Raw genomic sequence first — 22,622 nt, 5'->3', positions numbered from 1 at the left:
CCCTTAGTCAATTCCCAGCAGTTAGAGATCTACAAGATTCTCATGGCTTCCATACCTGATATCCAAAGTTTCATATAAATTTTTTTTTTAAATTGACACTGTCCACCCCATATGTTATAGGTCTATGAGATTTAGATGGCATTCTGGTGGCGTAGTGGTTAAGTGCTACGGCTGCTAACCAAAGGGTCGGCAGTTCGAATCCACCAGGTGCTCCTCCTAAACTCTATGGGGCAGTTCTACTCTGTCCTATAGGGTCACTATGAGCAGGAATCGACTCGACGGCACTGGGGGGTATTTATAAAGATTTCCTTATACTTCTCCACTACCCTTCCTATTTTCAGATGAAATTCATGAAAAGATCCTTGTAAAGATTATTTAAGCGGAAGGAAGAATTGCAAATCTAAATTTGAATTTCAAATGAGTTGGGGAATAACAGCAAAATCTACTGCCAAGGGTAAAAGCATATTTTCTTTCTCAAAGTCCAATAACTTGAAAGACAAACCAAGAGCGTTATGGATCTTTGGAATACTGAATTAAAAATAGTTCATTTTGTTGCAGGAGATAAAGGGCAATACTTAAATTTACTCAGATGAATGTGGGGAATCATGGGAGAGTGGGACTTAACACTGTAAAGTGGCCGCTGTGTGTCAGGGAACATGATAAGTGATTTACATTGAACCCTCATAATGATCATTGTAGAAAGAGATTATTAGTTTCATTAATAGATGAAGAGAATAAAACTCAGTACATGTGCAGGGTCAGAGGCCCAAACTAAAATGAAAGTCACTGCCATTGAGTCGACTCTGACTCATTGTGACTCTATAGGACAGAGTAGAACTGCCCCCTAGGGCTTCAAAGGCTATAGTCTTTATCGAAGCAGACTGCCACATCTTTCTCCCACAGAACAGGTGGTGGGTTCGAACAGATGACCTTTTGGTTAGTGGCCAAGCACTTTAACCACTATACCACCAGGGCTCATGATCATAGCTTATAGGGTCATAAAACTAGGAAGTGGCAAAGGCCAGATTTGTGGTACGTGTGGCTCTAAATCTTGTCATCTTTTCAAGTGTAGGTATTTTCATTTGTTTTTCAAAGATTTTCCAGGTAACTCAAATATATCCATACTCATTCTATATGCTGTGAGGGAATGAAAAAACAGCAAATGAATGAAAACTTATAAATCCTCAATGTTTCTATCAAGAAGTTTATAATGTAACTGAAAAAGACAAAGACTATTTGCAAAAGATGCCGAGTTTTAAAACACAAAACCAGTCATGTACTGCATGCATAGTAGATAGAATAAGTGTTCACCATGAGACAGTTATTAATGTGGGCTTTATGATTGATTAGAGACATTCAAAACTAACAAAATACAGCAGATATTTTGGCATTGGGAATGAGTGGCAGATTAAGAAGCCTAAAATTGTGTTCCACCTCTAACACTGAACACCCAGTCATCTTAAATTACCTTTTATAAATCTTAGGTTCTATATCTTCTAAGTGGGAAAAACCAAACTCACTTCACTGTGTGCTATTGTCAGAATTAGATAGGAAAATGCTTTGGAAAAACAAGGAACAATTTCATAGTCTGAATGTAAAAGGCGTTAATATAGGCAATGAGATTTGTTTTTATTAGAAAGGCAAATTCCAGTCATTTTTAAGTAGATAAAATAAAAGTAGTTAACCTAACTGTCAAAACTTTCAAAAAGAAAACACCAAAAATATTTGTTCTTGAATTCTAAATTTTTTCTTTGAATTTTATGATTCATCAATCTTTGAAATGTTTGTATAGCTCACTGATGTTTAAGAGATAGCAAAGATCTTCAATAAGATTTTTAAAGCTTTGGAAAGAAACATCCAAACTCCGTCCAAAAGAAACCTAAAAACAAAACAAGAGAAGAACAGGAAGGCATAACTCCAGAATAGAAAACACCCTCAGATTTCACACAAAAAGATATATCTCAAAATGATGAATCGGAGAATGCTAAGTAGACTATACTCTTAGGAAATGGACTTTGGATCTCCAGTAAGAAAAACATGTTTTTTCTAGTCTATGTTCATTATTGATTTAAAAAATATAGATTTTTGCTGTTTGCAATGTGCTCACGTTAATATTTATTAACACATTTAATTCTCTAAATAGCACTCTGAGACAGTTGGTCCCACTTTACAGATGATAAAACTTAAGCCCAGAAGTTTAACTGACTTGCCAAAGGTAGACATAGGACATGTCTTACACTCTGAACCCTTGTTCTTAGCTATACAGTGCAGTGCATACTGGTTTATATTCTAGGGACATATTAGACCCTCTCTGGCCCCATTGACCTTGAACATGTGCAGCACATTCCCTTCTCATGGGCTTTGTACTTGCTGTTGTGTTTGCCTGGAAGCCTTTTCCTCCAGATACCTCCAAAGCACACTCCCTCATTTCCTTTTCCTTTCTGCGTAGACAACACCTCCTGAGAGTTTTTCCTTGACAGCCCTTTCACATGCTTCTCCTTAAACCCCCCAAAAACGAAACCCAGTGGCGCCGAGTCAATTCCGACTCATAGCGACCCTATAGGACAGAGTAGAACTGCCCCACAGTTTCCAAGGAGCGCCTGGTGGATTCAAACTGCTGACCCTTTGGTTAGCAGCCGTAGCACTTAACCACTATGCCACCAGGGCTTCTCCTTAAGCCACCAAGGCTTCTCCTTAGCTGCTGTATTTTATTCTTCATAACGACTATCACTTTTCATGGCATCTTATGACTCATTGGCTTTATTCTACCTTTTCCAATAGAATATAATCTTTATGAAGCTAGCATCTTGTCTGCCTTGCTAAACAATGCCTAGAGCAATAACTGGTAGATTGCAAATGCTGGATAAACAAATGAAGGGGTGGTCTTGAGCCAAACCCTGTGTTAGCAGCTCAGAAGATACTACCTCATTTACTTTTCAAAGATTCCTTCTAGGTGTGGGTATCATTGTTTCCAATTTTTACAAACAAGAAAGCAGATTGAAAAAATTAAATAAATATACCAGATGCACATAAGTACTAAATACACAGACAGGATTTGAGACCAGACCCAGAGGGTTTCAAAATCCCCACTTTTTCCAGTGCACACTGTGCCGCCCCTCTAGTCACACTGGAATCAGAAGTCGGGCAAATGAAGTCTTATTTCCGCTGCAAGCATTATTTTATATCATGAAAGCATGACTTACTTCAATATTTTCATTAAACTCAGGTTATATTTACAGAAGAGTGCTCCTTCACCCCATTACAATCAAATCAGAGTTCTGGTGGTGTTTTTTGGTTTGTTTTGTTTTCTAGTATATTTTCAACTATCTTAGTAATTCTACTGAGAAATGTTAATTTCTTCATTGAAAAAACGATGGGTGATTTCTTGAACATGGGGATTTTAGTAGGTACTTTTTCCTTAACCCTATGAGGCTTGGGGCCAAATTTGAATTGTAAGATTTCTTTTTTTTTTTCATAATGCAGAATGAAAGTCTGCTGGGCAAGTGGCCACGGTTGTTTCTGCACCATTCCATATAAAATGAATCCTCCTTTTCCTTTTGTCCTTGCAAATTGATTTTATGAATCCTTTATATTCTTCCAAAATACAATCTCAGTATCATCCTGGGACAGTCTTATAAATGCCTGATTACTCAGTTTTGGAATGCTTATTTCCAGGAATATCCATATAGTCATCTTTCCTGCATGAGACTGTCCCTTTGGTTTACGATAGCAGCCATATAATATAATATGATAAATGCAGAGATGGTCTGACAAAAAGGATTTTTGTGGCTATCTTTCCTAGGAGATGGAATATAGAACTAATGCTTTGAAATAAATAACTTTTCCATTATTTCTAATAAACCTAGTACTAAGCTGAACATTCTCAACTCTAAATGGAGCTTCTAAAATGCATTGCAATGTGGGATTGGTCCCCATGAATGATTTTTGTAAGTTTGTTTGAGAAACTCAGGAAGCAAACACCCATGGCTTTGGTAATATGCATCAGCTATGTGGACTGTAAGACCAGGCAATGTTTCTTTCTGTTGCCCATAAGGTCTCTATGAGTCTGAACTGACTCGATGGCACCTAACAGCAACAATAATGTGGACTGTAAATACAGTGAGATGAGAGCACTTTTTTTTCCTCCATCCGTAATTGTCTGAGTTAGAGAAATGTGTTTGGCTGTATAAGCAATTTGATTGTTGACAGAATTTTGAGTAATTCTGATTCAATGTGTGAATCTGACATAAGTGAAACATAAGGAAACAATTTCTGAGAAATATTGTGAACAGGTTAAAATGACAAATAAATAGATTTAGAACCAAAAGCCATGATAAGATAAAATAGCACTCAGTAAAGTTAAAGTTGGATACTAATAAAAAAATTTCCATTTTTATTTCTCACAGATTTTTTTGGCCATAAAGGCAATAAATGTCAACAGATTCAGGCTAAATTTTGTCTTGTTTTTCTTTAATTCATTCTAGAAGTTTAGAAAAATCAGCTAAGAGAAAATATATTCTCTGAGTTACACTTATAAAAATTGTTCACTTGGAGACTTATACAGAAGACTTTGTAAGAAATAACATTAAACTTTTTTAAAGTTGTATTATTATGATCCAGTTAAAATTGCGATTATTTAAATTAAAGTTAGCTATTTTCCAAATAAAATAACGTTAGGTCTGTTAAGAGAGCCCAAAGCAGATTATACCAAATTTTAGCTTGCCTCCAAAGGAGAAGGGTTTGTAAAATACAGTGTGTGTTTTGAAATGAATGAAGGACCAAAAACCAAAAAACCAAACCATGGTGGTTGAGTTGATTCTGGCTCATAAAGACCCTATAGGACAGAGTAGAACTGCCCCATAGAGTTTCCAAGGAGCACCTGGTGTATTTGAACTGCTGACCTTCTGGTTAGCAGCCGTAGCTCTTAATTACTACACCACCAAGATTTCCGAATAAAGGACCAGGGACCTGAATTGATTGTAACCACTAGCAAGGGAATGGTTGCTATAGTAACAGAGATAAACTGATCCACATTGAGAGGAAAATGTTTGTAGTGTGACCAGCCAAATAAGAAGGAGACTTCTATACTGCATTCCCTGCTGATGTGTGTTTGCACTCTAAGAAGGAAAGTTTGGAAGGTATCTCTGGCTATCATAGTAACAGGGAGATAACAGGGGTACAGTTTTACACTAATGTTTCATAAGCTTTGCAGAAATCTCGTTTGTTTAAAACTAAAAGCTTTAGATAAACTGTCATGGAAAGTATCTCACCAAAGACTAGCAGTCTATGGGGAGCCACTGGATAGAATGTGAGAGGTTCTAAGACCCAGGAATAGAAAAATGCTAAGGGTTGCAATTCTTGAGGATCCACATTAACTAAAAGATTCTTTAATACAAATACTCCTAGGAGCCCAGTTGACGCAGTGGTTCGATTGCTAACTGAAAGGTCAGCAGTTCAAATCCACCAGTCTGTCATTGGAAACCCTGTGGAGTAATTTTGTGCTGTCTTATCGTGTTTCCATGAGTTGGAATGGACTTCAAGGTAACGAGTTTGGTTTGTTTGTTTTGTTTTGTTTTGGTCTAGAGGTCTCAGGGGATGTTTGTACCTAGGTCACTAGGAGAAAGGACAATGAAGTTAATTTGTGGAGAGTGTTTGCTCACCTGTATTATACCCATTGCCTGCTCATCTATATTATACCTGTTGCCATCGAGTCAATTCCAACTCATAGTGACCCTATAGGACAGAGTAGAACTGCCCCGTAATGTTTCCAAGGAGCGGCTGATGGATTTGAATTGCCAATCTTTAGGTTAGGAGCCAACCTCTTAACCAGTGCACCACCAGTGTTCCCTATATTATAAAATCAGTAAAAATCATATTTCTTATATTCTATGTAATAATAATTTCCAACTTATGAATATATGGATGCCATGTCTGGGGCAGTGTTATGGTATGGTGAGGAGGAGGCAAGGAGTAGAGCAATTGCCTGAATTTATGAATCTACGTGTATACGAACAATTGCCACCAGGGCCAATCAGTGAAATTTCTCTCACTTACACTAACATTTTTTCAAAGGTGTGTAAATATGATTAATGTATTTAAATAGTAGAGAATTTCAAGAAGTCATACATCATCTTAAATATTTTTCATATATTAATACAATACACCATGTATACACAGGAATAGATGACTGGAGATATGTATATGTATATATACGTGTGTGTGTGTGTGTGTGTGTATATATATAAATATATACTTTTTTCCCCAAGGTGTCTAATGCTTAAAACATTAAGACCCACTACTAGAGAGAATAGGTCTGTACTATCACGTGTGTGTGTGTGTGTGTATATATATAAATATATACTTTTTTCCCCAAGGTGTCTAATGCTTAAAACATTAAGACCCACGACTAGAGAGAATAGGTCTGTACTATCACGTGTGTGTGTGTGTGTGTATATATATAAATATATACTTTTTTCCCCAAGGTGTCTAATGCTTAAAACATTAAGACCCACTACTAGAGAGAATAGGTCTGTACTGTCACCTAAGAAATCATCCCCTCAGGGCCTAGGTAGAGATCATTTATCAGATGTTGTTAACTAAAGTTCCCTTTTCAAATAGCATTTCCATTTTAACCACATCTTTCAGTGTATCACTTGAAATAGGAGACACTTCTGGATTTTGAAAAACTTAGCAGAGGTGTAAAACCAAAATGAAACCCATTGCCATCAAGTTGATTTTGACTCATAGCAACCCTATAGGACAGAAGGGAACTGCCCCATATGGTTTCCAAGGAGCAGCTGCTGACCTTTTTGTTAGCAGCCTGAGCTCTTAACCAGTACACCACTGGGTATAGAGGCTAGAAAAACTTTTGTTGATAAACCACCTTGAGTAACTCTCAAATCAAAACATTCAGACTTCATCTCTCAAAAAGTGCTCCCGCCATGCATCATAATAAATATTTCAATTGAGAATTGTGACACCCACCTTTCATTATTCCAGAAGCTACTTTGTTTCTCTAAATTATTTTTAGCACCTTTTACCTTTCATTCATTATCCTCTATTTTGTTTTTGTTTTTCCTCTCCTTAAAAGATGAACTCATTGCCTTCAAGTCAATTTCAACTCATAGCAACCCTATAGGACAAAGTAGAACTGCCCCATGGGGTTTCCAAGGAACGGCTGGTGGATTCCAACTGCCAACATTTTGGTTACCAGCTGAGCTCATAAACACTGTACCACCAGGGCTCTTTATTTTCCCTAGCAGTCATCATTTCATCAACCCATTTCCCACTATTGGCCGATCTGTGTTTTTTATTGAGTCTAAATTAGACTCTAAGAATTCGTTGGTGGTAGGAGTCAAAGTATTCATATCAAACTGTGAAGGAGCTATGCCAGAATATGTACAGAATTGTTTCATTTTATTTTAAACAATGGCATATGTTTCTGGATTATGGTTTAAATTTTCCTACTGTTCTCACCTTTTTATCCAAGCAAGGTGTTGTATACTTATTAGTGGAGATTGGTCCTGTTAGTTGTCTTAATCAAAGATTTCTCCTGCCTGTGCCAGAAGAGTGGAGTATGTTTACATAGCACAATAGGTTGTTTCTTGCTCATGCTGTAGGGATAAAAATTATTCCCCTGGCTGAGCTATAGTTTATGAACGCACGTGGAGCAGAGAGGCAGAATTCTTTACTTGTTTGCTTAAAGATAACAACTAGTTATGAATAAGATATGTCACTGTTTGTCCAGGCTATTTTCTACATTTTAGCCACTGATTTGAAAACTTCTTATATTTACTGAATTGAAGGATGCTGAGAAAAAAAAGTAAAAATTTCTTTAAATATACCATTCCTCATGCGTGGCACATATACCACCATACCTAATGCCATAATCAATCTGAGCTCTTCCCTGCTGAGACTAGACCCAGCCCACATCCTGTGAAGAGACCTTACGTGGATATTTCAATACCTAACTTAAAATCTAGTAAAGACTCAATAAATGCTTTCTTGAATGAATAAATAAATTAATGAATTAAAACAGACTAACTGAGAACTGATCTGAACCTCATGCCTCATGTCTTCGGCTAACTAAACTGAAGGATATCTTTTGCTGAATTACTCTTGCCAAAGAGTAATTCAGCAAAAGATATCTCTTTATTAGATTCATGAATTAGAGGGAAGAATATGAATAAGGGTGAGATCCTAAGTTAAATCTTCCGACGTGATCAACACAGCCCTCCGTCTAGCAACTCGTAGGGAACCCATGTGTTACCTCTTAAATATTATAACAATACCAGCCCCCTTAACCCCCACCTGTTTGTCATTTTGTTCTTACTTTGATCATCTGCTCATACAGTGAAATCTAATCTTTTGTGTTTCTCCAGTCACGCATTTCATTAGATCACCATTAAAAAAAAAATCATCTCTTAATCTCCATAATCACAGTCATCTCTCAAAAAGCAGCAGGATAATGGGTTGACAACCCTGACCCAGAAAATATCATTTAGGGTTAACTTCCTCCCAAATTAACATTCCTCTGATGAGCTGCCCAGGAGAATAAAGTTGCATTGCCTGACAGTTCCTAGCCCCACCCAGCTGATCTCTTGTATACAGAAATGTGAATGAGACTTCTATTACCAAGTTACTAAAAGCATCTCTCTGTAGCCTTGCCCATATCTTCACTTAGCCCATTTTAATTTCCATTGCAGTCTGTCTGAGATGGAGTTAGTGCTATCGTTTAATGGCAACAAGATCTCTTCAAGAAAAACAACTCTAAAATCCATCCATCCATCCTATTGAAGTCAATTGTCTAGGAAAGAAGTGAATACAGAAAACTTCTTGGAGAGACAGTTCTCCACTTTTTTATTTCACTTGGATTTTTTTTTTTGAGTGAAAATAATCACCAGGGAGCCTGGAGTCATTGTTGATTACGATACAGTGATTTTTTTTTTTTCTTTCCTGTGTTCTTTGAAACTTCACTAGGGTGAACCTCGCTTTTCTTAACTGAGAATTTTGCAATGTCAGCTGTGATGTTTGAACTGGATAATCTTTCTCCTGGAAGCTCCAGACGGGAGCGTGTTTCCAGCTCAGATTTTAATTTAACCTGTCTGACTGAACTCTCTAGCGATTCCTGTCAGTTGGAACTTCAGCACTCCAATTCTGTTCCTGATGGTAAGCTAAACTTTAGAGTGTTATTTTGAGTATCTTACTTTATACCTGTGCTTCTGTAGGGTCAGATGTGTAGAAAACAAATGTTGATGTCACCTACTTTGTGGTGATAGAGCTGATGCTAATTCTAGTTTCTTATTTTTTTCCCAAATTTTATAAGTAGACTTTGTACAAAAAGAAGAGAGGACTAATTTTTTGCTTATGTATTGAAATATCACAAAACATTTCTAGTGAAGTCAGAAAAAATGTTAATGGTGAAGTAGACCTTGTTTCTCTGAACAGTCAAGCCTATCAAGGCATAGTTTGGTTTAGGATAACTAATGAAACCAAGGATCTTACCCACGGACTGCACAGTAAAAGTTCTGTCACCTTCAATTAATCTCTTTTATCTCTACCTCCTTTTATGAAAATGGAAGGGTGATTTGTATTTTACGTTCTCATTAAAAACAAGGGAATATCCTTATTGTTTGTGTTACTTTGTGTTCTGACTTAAATTTTCTGTGAGCTGACAGTTTTGATAGAAATCAATTTGAGGTTTTTTTTTTTCCTTTGGATACCTAAAATGGTACTTAGCTAAGACTGCATATTCTTCATTTTGTTGTGCAGTTTAGAGGCAACTAGACTATATGCTAATAACTTGTATTCATCAAAAATTCTGATGGTTTGTTTTATAATAAACAGCTCTAAGGTGTTGATAAAGAATCAAATGTGTTTTGTAGAAAGCTTTACAGCAATAAATAGATAACATTTTAAATAGCATTCTATTGAAAAATTATATTGTGGTTGAGTTAGCTTTCCTCAAAGGTTGTACAGTATGAATGTAAAAAGTTAAGCAAAGCCTTTATAGCTCTAGATGTTACTAGAGGTTGATCTTTGTCCAACGAAAAATACTTGTTGGAATAATAGATTTCCTTTGGCAACGAGATGATTTTTCTAAGAGAACTTGATCCACATATTCTTATTATCAGATGATTTGGAAAAAAAAAAAAAAAAAAACTTTCGTTTGACCCTGAACCAATTGCTGATTTATTGTTCATAGATGTTTTTGTATGAGTTGTTTTACAGCATAGGTTCTTCTGTAACCTGCTCTGTAAGACACCCTTTTCTAAACTTCCTTTCTACTGTGATAAAAGAGACTCCTACTCTGTTATTTTTTTTTTTTTCTTAAATCAGAAGAAGTATTACTGTGTGCTAAATCTTACAATTGCCTGGAGATGGGAAATATATTTCTTTATAAATCTACATAGATTTATACAGTGAAGTTGAATTGGGCAAAGGAGCTTATGAACAAAACATTTGTCAGTTCAATCCTGGTTTCATAGCCGTGTTCCTTTTATCTTTTTTGGTCTTCCGGTCATCTCTGTCACAGTGACTGCACCCATTTCATTAGAGTCAACAGTTGTCCTCATGTAGCTGACATGCACACGTATACCTCAGCTGTAAATTCTCCAGAAACGCATGCTAAAAACACTCAAGAGCCTGGCAGACACCCCCACCTCAATATTCTAGAAGTGTCTCAGATTTAACCCACTTAATCAGAAAGAACTTCCTAAAAATGTCCCTTCCTCCTGACATCCCCATTTTTGTCAATGACACCTGGTCATCTCAAACATCCGTTAGCGTGTATTATGATATAAAGTATTTGTATGTAATTTCTTTTAATATTTGTCTTCTACCGCTTACTTCTTTGTCCACGATTATAGCCCCATAGGAAGCCCTGGTGGCATAGTAGTTAAGTGCTACAGCTCCTAACCTAAAGGTTGGCAGTTTGAATCCACCAGGTGCTCCATGGAAACTCTATGGGGGCAGTTCTACTCTGTCCTATTATGTTGCTATGAGTTGGAATCAGCTTGACAGCAATGAGTTTGGTTTTTTGGCTTGTATAGCCCCAAACCCAATGGATTCTTAAAATATGTCTTATCTCACTGAAGTTAAGTCACTTAAGTCACTGGAGGACTGAAAGTCACTTAAGTCACTGAAGGGCTATTTATGCCTCCTGGTTGAGGCACATGTATAGGCTCCTAACTGATTTCACCTTCTCCAGGTTTTCTATAATTAGCCTTGTGTCCACTGAAAGAAAGACCAAACTTCGTGAAACACAAGCCTGACCCCTCCCCACCTGAGCCCAGGGTTTCTGTAATTCTGAGTGCCCTCTGATAAACCTGGTGCTCTAGGACCTAAACTCTCTGGCTTTTCCAGACTTTGCCAAACTCTTATTGCCTAGACATATTCTACAAAAAATGCCTTACACTTTTTAACCTCTGTTTATATTAGTATTTAGTTATAATTTCCAATAATTCTTTCCCCCACCTTTATTTATTAATCTTCTACTGAGGTTAAATGCCATCTTCTTCCCATTTGATTATGGTTATCTCACTTTTGAAAGAAGGGATTTCTTTTGTTAAATTTCTTCAAAACATTTGTTTTATCTATAAAAATGCTCGTATTTTGACTTTTATTGTAACTACTTATCTGTATAACTCATCTTATATTGCATTATGTTTCTTGATTGTAGTTGTTATTTCATAATTGTTTGTGCCTTATGCATGGTACACATCTAATAAATATGACTACATAAATGAGTTGGAATCGACTCTATGGCACTGGGTTTTGGTTAAATGATCAAGTAACACATCATAATTTACTTTTTAATATGTTTCCTGACATAGGGAGTATTTGTTTTTATCAAATTATACATGAATTTGGTCTGCCAAAATATGAAGCTGAAATTATCACACAATCTGTTACCTGATGGTAACATTTTGCAGGGCAGTACTGATGTGGAATGTGTCCATCAGTTGAACCTTTTAAGAAACATTAAGCATTCCAAAATACATTTTGTATGCTAAACCTGTTCACCATGTTTTCAGTAATTAAAGTTTATTCATTCATTTAAAATACGGTTATTGAATAGGATTGGGAATTAGTGGTTTGGTGTTTATATAAAAATGAAGATAAGGTGGAAGTAGCAGTGGGAAAGTATACTGTCTTTTTAATCCCAATGGTATGACAATGCATAGGAAAATAAAATACAGCAGATGACAATCCACAGAAAGTGAAGAAAACAAAAACCAAACCCATTCCCGCCAAGTCGGTTCTGATTCATAGCAACCCTATAGGACGGAGTAGAACTGTCTCACAGAGTTTCCAAGGAGCACCTGGTGGATTCGAACTGCCAACCTTTTGGTTAGCAGCAGTAGCACTTAACCACTACACCACCAGGATTTCCAAAATGAAGACGGTACATCTAAAAAGAGAGATATGTTCTATTGCTAGAAAAAAAAAAAAAAACTATATTTATACCTTTCACTTCTATATGATTTTAAAAACAACATATCTGCAGAGTCTCAATAGTTTTCACAAGAAATCCGTGAGGTAGAGCTCATTTATCATAAACTCCATTCAATAGAATGAGAATCTGAAGCCCAGAGAAGAAACATAATTGAGCCAAAGAAACACATGTATAGTAAATGTGTGTGTGCACGGGCGTCTCTCTCTCTCTGTGTGTGTGTGTGTGTGTGTGTGTGTGTGTGTGTCAGGGTGATGGAAGGGACAGAGGGATGATCAGAATGTCATGAATTTTTTTTTTTTTTTCCAGCTCCAAATTCACTGTTCTTTCTTCTCCCAAACACTACTTGGAAATTAACCCTAAACACAGTCCCAATGGGGGGTGAGGGGGCGCTTCTTTTATTCCAGAAATGGATTTAATCAGTACTGAGAATATAAATGTCTTCTTTCCTCTCTGGCTTTTGGAATGTGCTCAATTTTTAAAAAACTCTTTGTCAATATTTTTTTAACCTAGAATTTCACAAATTTATTAGAATCTGGAACACTTTTACAGAGAACATTTTCTAACATCCTGCAAGATATTTGGGGGCAGGGGATTTGGGTTTAAAGAAGTAAATTATGTTACTCTGAGGAAGCAATTTGAGGACTAATTAAAAAGTCAAACAAGAATAAGGTCCTGCTTAAGCTATGCTGCCTTAGACAAGGTTTTGATATCTCTACTTGATCAATTTCCTCATACATAAAATGTCAAAATTAGATTAGTTGAAATTGAAGACCACCCCAGGCTATAAAAAAAAGATTTCTGGAAAAAAAAATACTTAGAACACTTCTAATGAACCCAAGAACAAAAAGATGGGTGAAGACAAAGCCTCTCTTTATATGTAATTTACTATATTGGAAATAATGAGTCAACATTTGCAAAGACCTTTATCATTTACAGAGTTCTTTGATGTTTGATTCTCTTGAGCACCATTTAAAATCAAATAATTTTATTACTCCTTTTCTTTTCTTTTTTTTTTTTTTTTTAGATAAGGAAACTGCACATCTAAGTTGCAGTGACATGTTAGTACGTGGCAGACCAAGGACTTAGATCCAGGCCTTCACCCATTCCAAGTATTATTCCCCCTACACTACTATAAGTGCAACTATTACCAATTGCTGTCAAGTTGATTCCAACTCATAGCAACCTACTGCTATTACTATTTGACCTATGATTGTGACAATAATCAGGAATTTTAAAAATGCCAATAACTACTATTTTTAATTACTGTGTAATCATTTGACATTCTGATCTCATTAAATCCTCTTGACATTGTTATCACACATGGAGAGGTAAACTATTATTGTACTTACCCATCATATTTCACATATAGATTTATGTATCACTAATTTACACACTAATCTATCCTTAACTTGGAATGGTTGAATTGATATCTTTGAAAGAAAAGACACTGATAAGTAACTAGGTGGCCTAGGAAAGACTGCTTAGCCTATTGATGAGTAAATGTTAACACATTGATTTGAAATGACTATGTTAACTTTGAATTTGCCCTGTCTACTTACTGAGGCATTTACAGAATCATTTAGCATTTTTAATGATTTTTTTTTTTTTTTTTACATTGGAAAGGTTATTCAATCCAACATGTTTCTAGGAAACTAATCCTAGAGTATAGTATTACAAACTAGTATAAAAAAAAAATTGACATGATTATTGTATCTTTTAAAATTGACATGATTGTTATATCTTTTAAAATTACCTTTTACTCATTTCCATGAGAGACATTATCTTCTCTAAGTTCCTATTCTAAAAATTCCAAAAATCTTACTAAGGTGTTGATGTATTATAGCTTTATAATAACTATTTGAGACAAAAAAGAATCCTTTCTCTTTTATTTATAGATAAAAAAGATTAGCTTGAAGTGATTTACCCAGAGTCACACTGCTACTTTTTAGCAAAAATGGAGAGAAGAACTTGGTTCTTATGATTTTTTTTCCATTGTGTTACACACAAAAAATAGATCTACCCTACTGGAGTATGAATGAGTCATAAGACAATTAACTCTGTGTGTGAGTATGTGTGTGTGTGTGTGTGTGTGTGTGTGTGTGTTTTCTCAGCCAATGACTAATACTAAGGTCACATGTGATCCCAAACAAATAACATATTTTCAAAAAAGAATTATATTATCCAATAGTATCCACAGGAATAAACAAGAACTCTTTATAAACACTACATAATACCCCCATCAAACCACATGACCACATATACGCACAGCACACACATATGTATTCAGTCATTGCGTCACTGCATTTAAATCCTCTGTCAAACTACACTACATGACCTGATAAACACACACACAAATTCACAAACACACATTCTGTTACTGAATTAGAGAATGTGAAATATTTGTATCTTTCTGGATATGGCCAAGGAATTAGAAGATGAACAGCCTCTATATGCTACCAGCTGGAATCTAGAAGTGGCTGATCAATTTGCTGAAAGTTGTAAATGAACTAAAGTCAGCATGAAAAGGCAATCTTCCCATGGTCATGGGTGATTGTGTTTTTTATGAGGTGGCCTTTGCCATAATAATCTCTTTATCTCCGGAAATGAGAAACATGATTTCTAAGGATGTGCAAAGAAGCCTAAAGAGTAGACTGTTGAGGTTCTCTAATATTGGCGTACAAGACGACCATCAAGACAATTTCATCCCAGAAGGCTTAACCAAAGAATAAGTGTTAGGCCATGTATAAACAAATTCAGTTAAAAGGAATTGGCAGTCCTGACTTCTTCAGATGTTTAGTACTATGACAAATCGCCACGTGAGTAATCGTAGTTTTGCTGCTATCATCATTCACTATGGATATTGGTTATATGTCCACTCTTTGCCAGCTCTTTGACAATCTCTGTGAGCAATATAAAGTATTTGGAATATTGAATTCTACTATGAATGTGCTCTCTAATTCTAGTTATGGAAAAAAATAAAATCCGTATGTGATTGAAATATGTTACAATTTTAGCCTTCCAGTCTCTTCCAGAGAAGCAATGTCTCTAAGCAATGGCTTAAAGAATGGCACTTTAACAAGGCATTTCCCAAAACGTAGTTCACAGATCACTTGCATTAGAATTATCAAGATGTTTACAATACATGAATATTCCAGATGCCATCCAAATCTATGTGAATGTAGCCCAGGAATCTGAATGTTAGACATTCCTCAGGTTATGTTCACACACAGTAAAGTTTAAGCAACAATATTGTGGCCATGGGGAATGATAAGATCACCAGCAAGGGCTGCGTACAATGATGGTGACTTTTTTTCAGGTATTTCTGATGATGACAGCCCTCAATCAACAATAGCCCTTTGGTTAGCAGGCTTTTATGTAATGATGATGTATTTGTTTAGATACTTGGAAGCGTTTCCCTATCTTTCTTTCACATATATATTACATTTCTTAGAAGAATTCAGATTCAAACCCTTTCAGAAAAACCTCATTCTCTTTTTCTATAACATCTCCCTTACCCTATATTGGACACCAGGGCACCCATTTCTATGACATTAATATTGAAATGTTTATCTTCTGCATTTTAAATGTTTTAGATTTTAGGTATTGGATGTGGCTTTCAATATAGTTTCATCAAATAGAGATTAAAACTCCCACAGGATAAGAGATATGTTGTACTTCTATTCCCCGAAGAGGTACCAGGAGAGAACTCTACACAAGAAGGAGCTAAAATACTTGTTACTAATATGAGTTTACCAAGATGGACCACTTGATAGAAACCTTTCATTTCCTCTGTGAAATGTTTCAATCTCTTATGTCTTAATAAGAAGCCTTCTATTAAGGCCTTCCATACTCTCTCAAGAAGATCAATCTAGGCTCATATAAAATGCATACTTTTGGTGCCTTGGAAAAATGAAAAGTCAATGCTAAAGTGATGTTGTAAAATAATCTCCAACAACCATCATTACGTTAAGTGCTTACAGAATATATTGCTACTAGGATTTGAGTATATCTATTATAATTCATAGTGATGAGTTAAAAAGTGGCCTTTCCTGTAATATGCACAGGAGTCCTAAGGGAAGCATTGGTAAGTGGTTTTTGCATTACTGTATAATACCTGGGTGAAGTTCACTAAACTTGATGTAGGTAGATATAAACGATATAGCTATATTCCCTCAAATACTGACTATTCATGCCTCCCTAATACCATTTGAAAACATTCACTCTGCATTTTAGAACATGCCTTGGTACCTTGGTTTACTCATTATTTCGGTCAATAAATCAAAGTGTATGGCAAAATCTTTATGATGAGATTATCAAGTTAGCATGATAAAATATGGTCACATTTATTCACAAAGCCCTTGCTGAGAAGCAGTTTCCAGGGAGGACTCTAAACCGGTAGGTAGGTTCTCATCTAAAGTATGTAATCAGGTGTGGTAACCAATTATAGAAAATGTATTGCCCTGAAGCTTGCACGAATTATGCTCTTTAAATGTAAAGTGAAGTCAAGATTCCCTTTATAGTTTGATTCCAGTATGCTTTAACTTTTAAGCGGCAAAGAAAGTAGTATGATGGATCTACATACTGTGAATTATTCAAACACTGCACATATGAGAGTATGTCCATGTCCGTACAAGAGTATATCCAACACAAGATTGAGAACGCCTATTTTTAATTTATCAGCAAGAAGACAGAGGTCAATGAGTAAAATCTTTCTGGAAAGAAATTTGATATTTTATAGCAAATAGCTTTCAAATAATGCCAGGAATTTTAATTATAGAAATTTGTTCCCAAAAAATCAGGTACATGCACAAAAATAACAAATCAAAGATGTTCATTGCAGTGTCACTTATTATAGGGAAAATAAGAAATAACTTGAGTGTCCAACAATATTTAATTCATTAAATAATTAAATTATAATACATTTCCAAGATGGACTGTGTTAGAGGCTATATACAATTTTATAAAATATTTCAGTTTTAGAGGTATTATCCCACTGCAGTTGAGCCAGTTATGACTCACAATGACCCTATATGACAGAGCAGAACTGCCCTATACGGGTTCTAAGGCTGTAAGTCTTTGTGGAAGCAGAATGCCACATCTTTCTCCCAGCGGAGCGGCTGGCGTATTTGAATAACTGATCTTTCAGTTAGCAGTGGAGGGCTTAGCCACTGTGATACTAGAGCTCCTTAGAAATATTACAGAAAGTGTTATTGACTTTGGGAAAATGTTCATGATATAACATTGAATAGCACAGAAAAATGATATGCACAGCCTTATACTATTTTTGCATTTATGATTATGTGAGATTTGTGCACAAAAGCAGTACCATAAATGCCTATACCAAAGTAGGAAAAAAGTGACCAATGAGGGATGGTATCATAACATAATCTATTTTTTTCTATGTTTTAAAATTTTCTTTTTAAAAAAAAAATTTTTTTATTGTGGTTTAAGTGAAAGTTTACAAATCAAGTCAGTCTCTCACACAAAAACCCATATACGCCTGGCTACACACTCCCGATTACTCTCCCCCTAATGAGACAGCCCGCTCTCTCCCTCCACTCTCTCTTTTCATGTCCATTTCACCAGCTTCTGACCCCCTCCACCCTCTCATCTCCCCTCCAGGCAGGAGATGCCAACATAGTCTCAAGTGTCCACCTGATCCAAGAAGCTCACTCCTCACCAGCATCCCTCTCCAACCCATTGTCCAGTCCAACCCATGTCTGAAGAGTTGGCTTTGGGAATGATTCCTGTCCTCGGGCAACAGAAGGTCTGGGGGCCATGACCACCGGGGTCCTTCTAGTCTCAGTCAGACCATTAAGTCTGGTCTTATGAGAATTTGGGATCTGCATCCCACTGCTCTTCTGCTCCCTCAGGGGTTCTCTGTTGTGTTCCCTGTCATGGCAGTCATCGGTTGTAGCCAGGCTCCATCTAGTTCTTCTGGTCTCAGGATGATGTAGTCTCTGGTTCATGTGGCCCTTTCTGTCTCTTGGGCTTGTAATTACCTTGTGTCCTTGGTGTTCTTCATCCTCCCTTGATCCAGGTGGGTTGAGACCAATTGATGCATCATAGATGGCTTCTTGCTAGCCTTTAAGACCCCAGATACCACTCTTCAAAGTGGGATGCAGAATGTTTTCTTAATAGATTTTATTATGCCAATTGTCTTAGATGTCCCCTGAAACCATGGTCCCCAGACCCCTGCCCCTGCTACACTGGCCTTTGAAGCATTCAGTTTATTCAGGAAACTTCTTTGCTTTTGGTTTAGTCCAATTGTGCTGACCTTCCCTGTATTGTGTGCTGTCTTTCCCTTCACCTAAAGTAGTTCTTATCTACTACCTAATTAGTGAATGCCCCTCTCCCACCCTCCCTCCCTCCCTCCCCCATTTCGTAACCACAAAAGAATGCTTTCTTCTCAGTTTAAACCATTTCTCAAGTTCTTACAATAGTGGTCTTATACAATATTTGTCCTTTTGCAGTTGACTAATTTCACTCAGCATAATGCCTTCCGGGTTCCTCCATGTTATGAAATGTTTCACAGATTCCTCAATGTTCTTTACTGATGTATAGTATTCCACTGTGTGAATATACCATAATTTATTTATCCATTCATCCATTGATGGGCACCTTGGTTTCCTCCATCGTTTTGCTATTCTAAACAGTGTTGCAATAAACATGGTTGTGCATGTATCTGTCTGTGTAAAGGCTCTTATTTCTCTAGGATATATTCCAAGGAGTGGGATTGGTGGTTCGTATGGTACTTCTATTTCTAACTTTTTAAGGAAGCGCCAAATCGATTTCCAAAGTGGTTATACCATTTGACATTCCCACCAGCAGTGTATAAGTGTTCCAATCTCTCCACAGCCTCTCCAACATTTATTCTTTCGTGTTTTTTGGATTAATGCCAGCCTTGTTGAAGTGAGATGAAATCTCATTGTAGTTTTGATCTGCATTTCTCTAATGGCTAATGATCATGAGCATTTCCTCATATATCTGTTAGCTACCTGAATGTCTTCCTTAGTGAAGTGTCTATTCATATCTTTTCCCCCTTTTTTTAAAAAAAGAGTTATTTGTGTTTTTGCAGTTGAGTTTTTGCAATATCATGTAGATTTTAGAGATCAGGCGCTGATCAGAAATGTCAGAGCTAAAAACTTTTTCCCAGTCTGTAGGTAGACTTTTTACTCTTTTGGTGAAGCCTTTGGAATAGCATAGGTGTTTGATTTTTAGGAGCTCCCAGTTATCTAGTTTTTCTTCTACATTCGTTATAATGTTTTGTATACTGTTTATGCCATGTATTAAGGCTCCTAACGTTGTCTCTATTTTTTCTTCCATGATCTTTATCGTTTTAGGTTTTATATTTAGGTCTTTGATCCATTTTGAGTTAGTTTTTGTGCATGGAGTGAGGTATGGGTCTTGTTTCATTTTTTTGCATATGGATACCCAGTTATGCCAGCACCATTTGTTAAAAAGACTGTCTTTTCCCCATTTAACTGTTTTGGGGCCTTTGTCAAACATCAACTGCTCATATGTGGATGGATTTATGTCTGGATTATCAATTCTATTCCATTGGTCTATGTATCTGTTGTTGTACCAGTACCAGGCTGTTCTGACTACTGTGGTGGTATAATAGGTTCTAAAATCAGGTAAAGTAAGGCCTCCCACTTTGTACTTCTTTTTCAGTAATGCTTTATTTATCCAGGGCCTCTTTCCCTTCCGTATGAAGCTGATGATTTGTTTCTCCATCTCATTAAAGAATGTCATTGGGATTTCGATCGGAATTGCATTAAATGTATAGATCCCTTTTGGTAGAATAGACATTTTTATAAATTTAAGCCTTCCTATCCACGAGCAAGGTATGTTCTTCCATTTATGTAAGTCTCTTTTGGTTTCTTACAGAAGTGTACTGTAGTTTTCTTTGTATAAGTCTTTTACATCTCTGGTAAGATTTATTCCTAAGTATTTTATCTTCTTGAGGACTACTGTCAATGGCATTGATTTGGTGATTTCCGCTTCGATGCTCTTTTTGTTGGTATAGAGGAATCCAACTGATTTTTGTATGTTTATCTTGTATCCCAATACTCTGCTGAACTCTTCTATTAGTTTCAGTAGTTTTCTGGAGGATTCCTTAGGGTTTTCTGTGTATAAGATCATGTCATCTGCAAATGGAGATACTTTTACTTCTTCCTTGCCAATGTGGATGCCCTTTATTTCTTTATGTAGCCTTATTGCTCTGGCTAGGACTCCCAGCACAATGTTGAATAAGAGCGGTGATAAAGGGCATCCTAGTCTGGTTCCCGATCTCAATGGGAATGTTTTCAGGCTCTCTCCATTTAGGGTGATGTTGGCTGTTGGCTTTGTATAAATTCCCTTTCTTATGTTGAGGACTTTTCCTTCTATTCCTGTTTTGCTGAGAGTTTTTATCACGAATGGGTGTTGAACATTGTCACATGCCTTTTCTGCATCAATTGATAAAATCATGTGATTCTTGTCTTTTGTTTTATTTATGTGGTAGATTACATTAATTGTTTTTCTAATGTTGAACCATCCCTGCATATCTGGTACAAATCCCACTTGTTCATGGTGAATTATTTTTTTGATATGTTGTTGAATTCTGTTGGCTAGAATTTTGTTGAGGATTTTTGCATCTATGTTCATGAGGGATATAGGTCTATAATTTTGTTTCCTTGTGGTGTCTTTACCTGGTTTTGGTATCAGGGATATGGTGGCTTTATAGAATGAGTTTGGTAGTATTCCATCCTTTTCTATGCTCTGAAATACCTTTAGTAGTAGTGATGTTAACTCTTCTCTGAAAGTTTGGTAGAACTTCAAATTTTCTTGATTCATCATGTATTAATTTTCTAAGTAGAGAAAATTAAATTACATTAAAAGAATTTTGTCCTTCTATACATTTGAGAAAAAGAGAAGTAATTTATATAATTTACATGAATTTAGACATAGAAAGAGGCAAATTGTGCTCCATTTCTTGACTGGTTTGTGACATCTGAGAATTTTCAGTTCTCCACTTTTCTCTAGCAAGATCTTGATAATCCTTATTCCAGCCTCATCATTAATCTGGGAGTGTAGTACAGAGTTCACATGAAAGCATTAGGATGCTCAGAAAACTATTGTTTTGGGGGTTCTTGAAGATATTCTTGTTGCCACTCTTCTCTCCTGTCTTACCATTCTTCCAGACCTAGTCTTCAAAAAATTCTTCCATATCTAGAAATAGCTGACACTCACATATTTATATACTAATCATTAATTATAACTGATTAAAATTGTAGTTGTCTCTTTTACGAGTCTAATTATTTTTAATTTTTCAAAAAGGAAAATCATTTTACTCTGTTTCAGAAAGAATAATTCAGGGAAAGCAAAGGCACTGGATGGAATCGGGGTGCTTTGTCCACTATATAAAGGCTGGAGTAAGCATAAAGGAAAGAGAAGGTAAATACTGATAGCTGTAAATAGATGGTAGATAGATGGATGGGTAGACAGATGGACTGATTGATAAAGGTAGATAGATAGCTGCCGTCTTGTTGACTCTGAGTTATGGTGACTTTATGTAACAGAATGAATCATTGCCCAGGTCTACATCATCCTCACATTCATTAGCATATTCGAGCACATCACTGTGGCTATTTTGCCAGTCCATCTCACCAAGGGTCTTCCTTAGCTTCACTGGCCCTCTACCTCACCAAACATAATTTCTTCCTCCAGCTATTGATTCTTCTCAATGAAGTGTCTACAGTGAGTGAGTCAGACAATGTTCTATTGAAATCCATAAGTTTTTGATTGGCTAATTTTCAGAAGCAGATAGTAAGGCCTTTCTTCCTAGTCAATCTTAGTCAGAAAGCATCACTGAAACCCATCCACCATGGGTAACCCTGCTGGTATTTGAAATATTGGTTGCATAATTTTCAGCATCATAGCAACACACAAGCCATCATAATGCAACAAGCTCACAGATGAGTGGTGGTAGGGATATCAAAAAACTAACTATAAGGGAAAAGAGGATTATAGAATTATAAGTTATAAAGACAAGTACATAAAAACAACAACAAACTAAGGAAAGCAAGAGACAGAATTGTAAAATGGAGAAATAATTTATTTCTCAGGCTGGTAGCTGGAGATAACTAAACCCTGTCTGCCTGATTTAAGCACGAAGAGGTTA

The 22,622-nt window shown here is 36.3% G+C and overlaps 1 protein-coding gene across 1 annotated transcript in view; it reads left to right on the top strand.

The window, feature by feature from the left end:
• The first annotated feature begins 9,014 nt into the window (after positions 1 to 9,014).
• Positions 9,015 to 22,622, top strand: part of ANO3 (anoctamin 3) — a 529,603-nt gene continuing 515,995 nt past the window's right edge. Inside the window, exon 1 of the mRNA XM_023550773.2 lies at positions 9,015 to 9,168. Within this exon, the coding sequence (XP_023406541.1) occupies positions 9,015 to 9,168 (154 nt within the window). The remainder of the gene's footprint in view (positions 9,169 to 22,622) is intronic.

The sequence above is a fragment of the Loxodonta africana genome, chromosome 7 (assembly GCF_030014295.1).
Source record: "Loxodonta africana isolate mLoxAfr1 chromosome 7, mLoxAfr1.hap2, whole genome shotgun sequence".
Taxonomy (NCBI): Eukaryota; Metazoa; Chordata; class Mammalia; order Proboscidea; family Elephantidae; genus Loxodonta; species Loxodonta africana.
The sequence above is the reverse complement of the archived record's forward strand: the minus strand, read 5'-3'. Positions and strand labels throughout refer to the sequence as shown.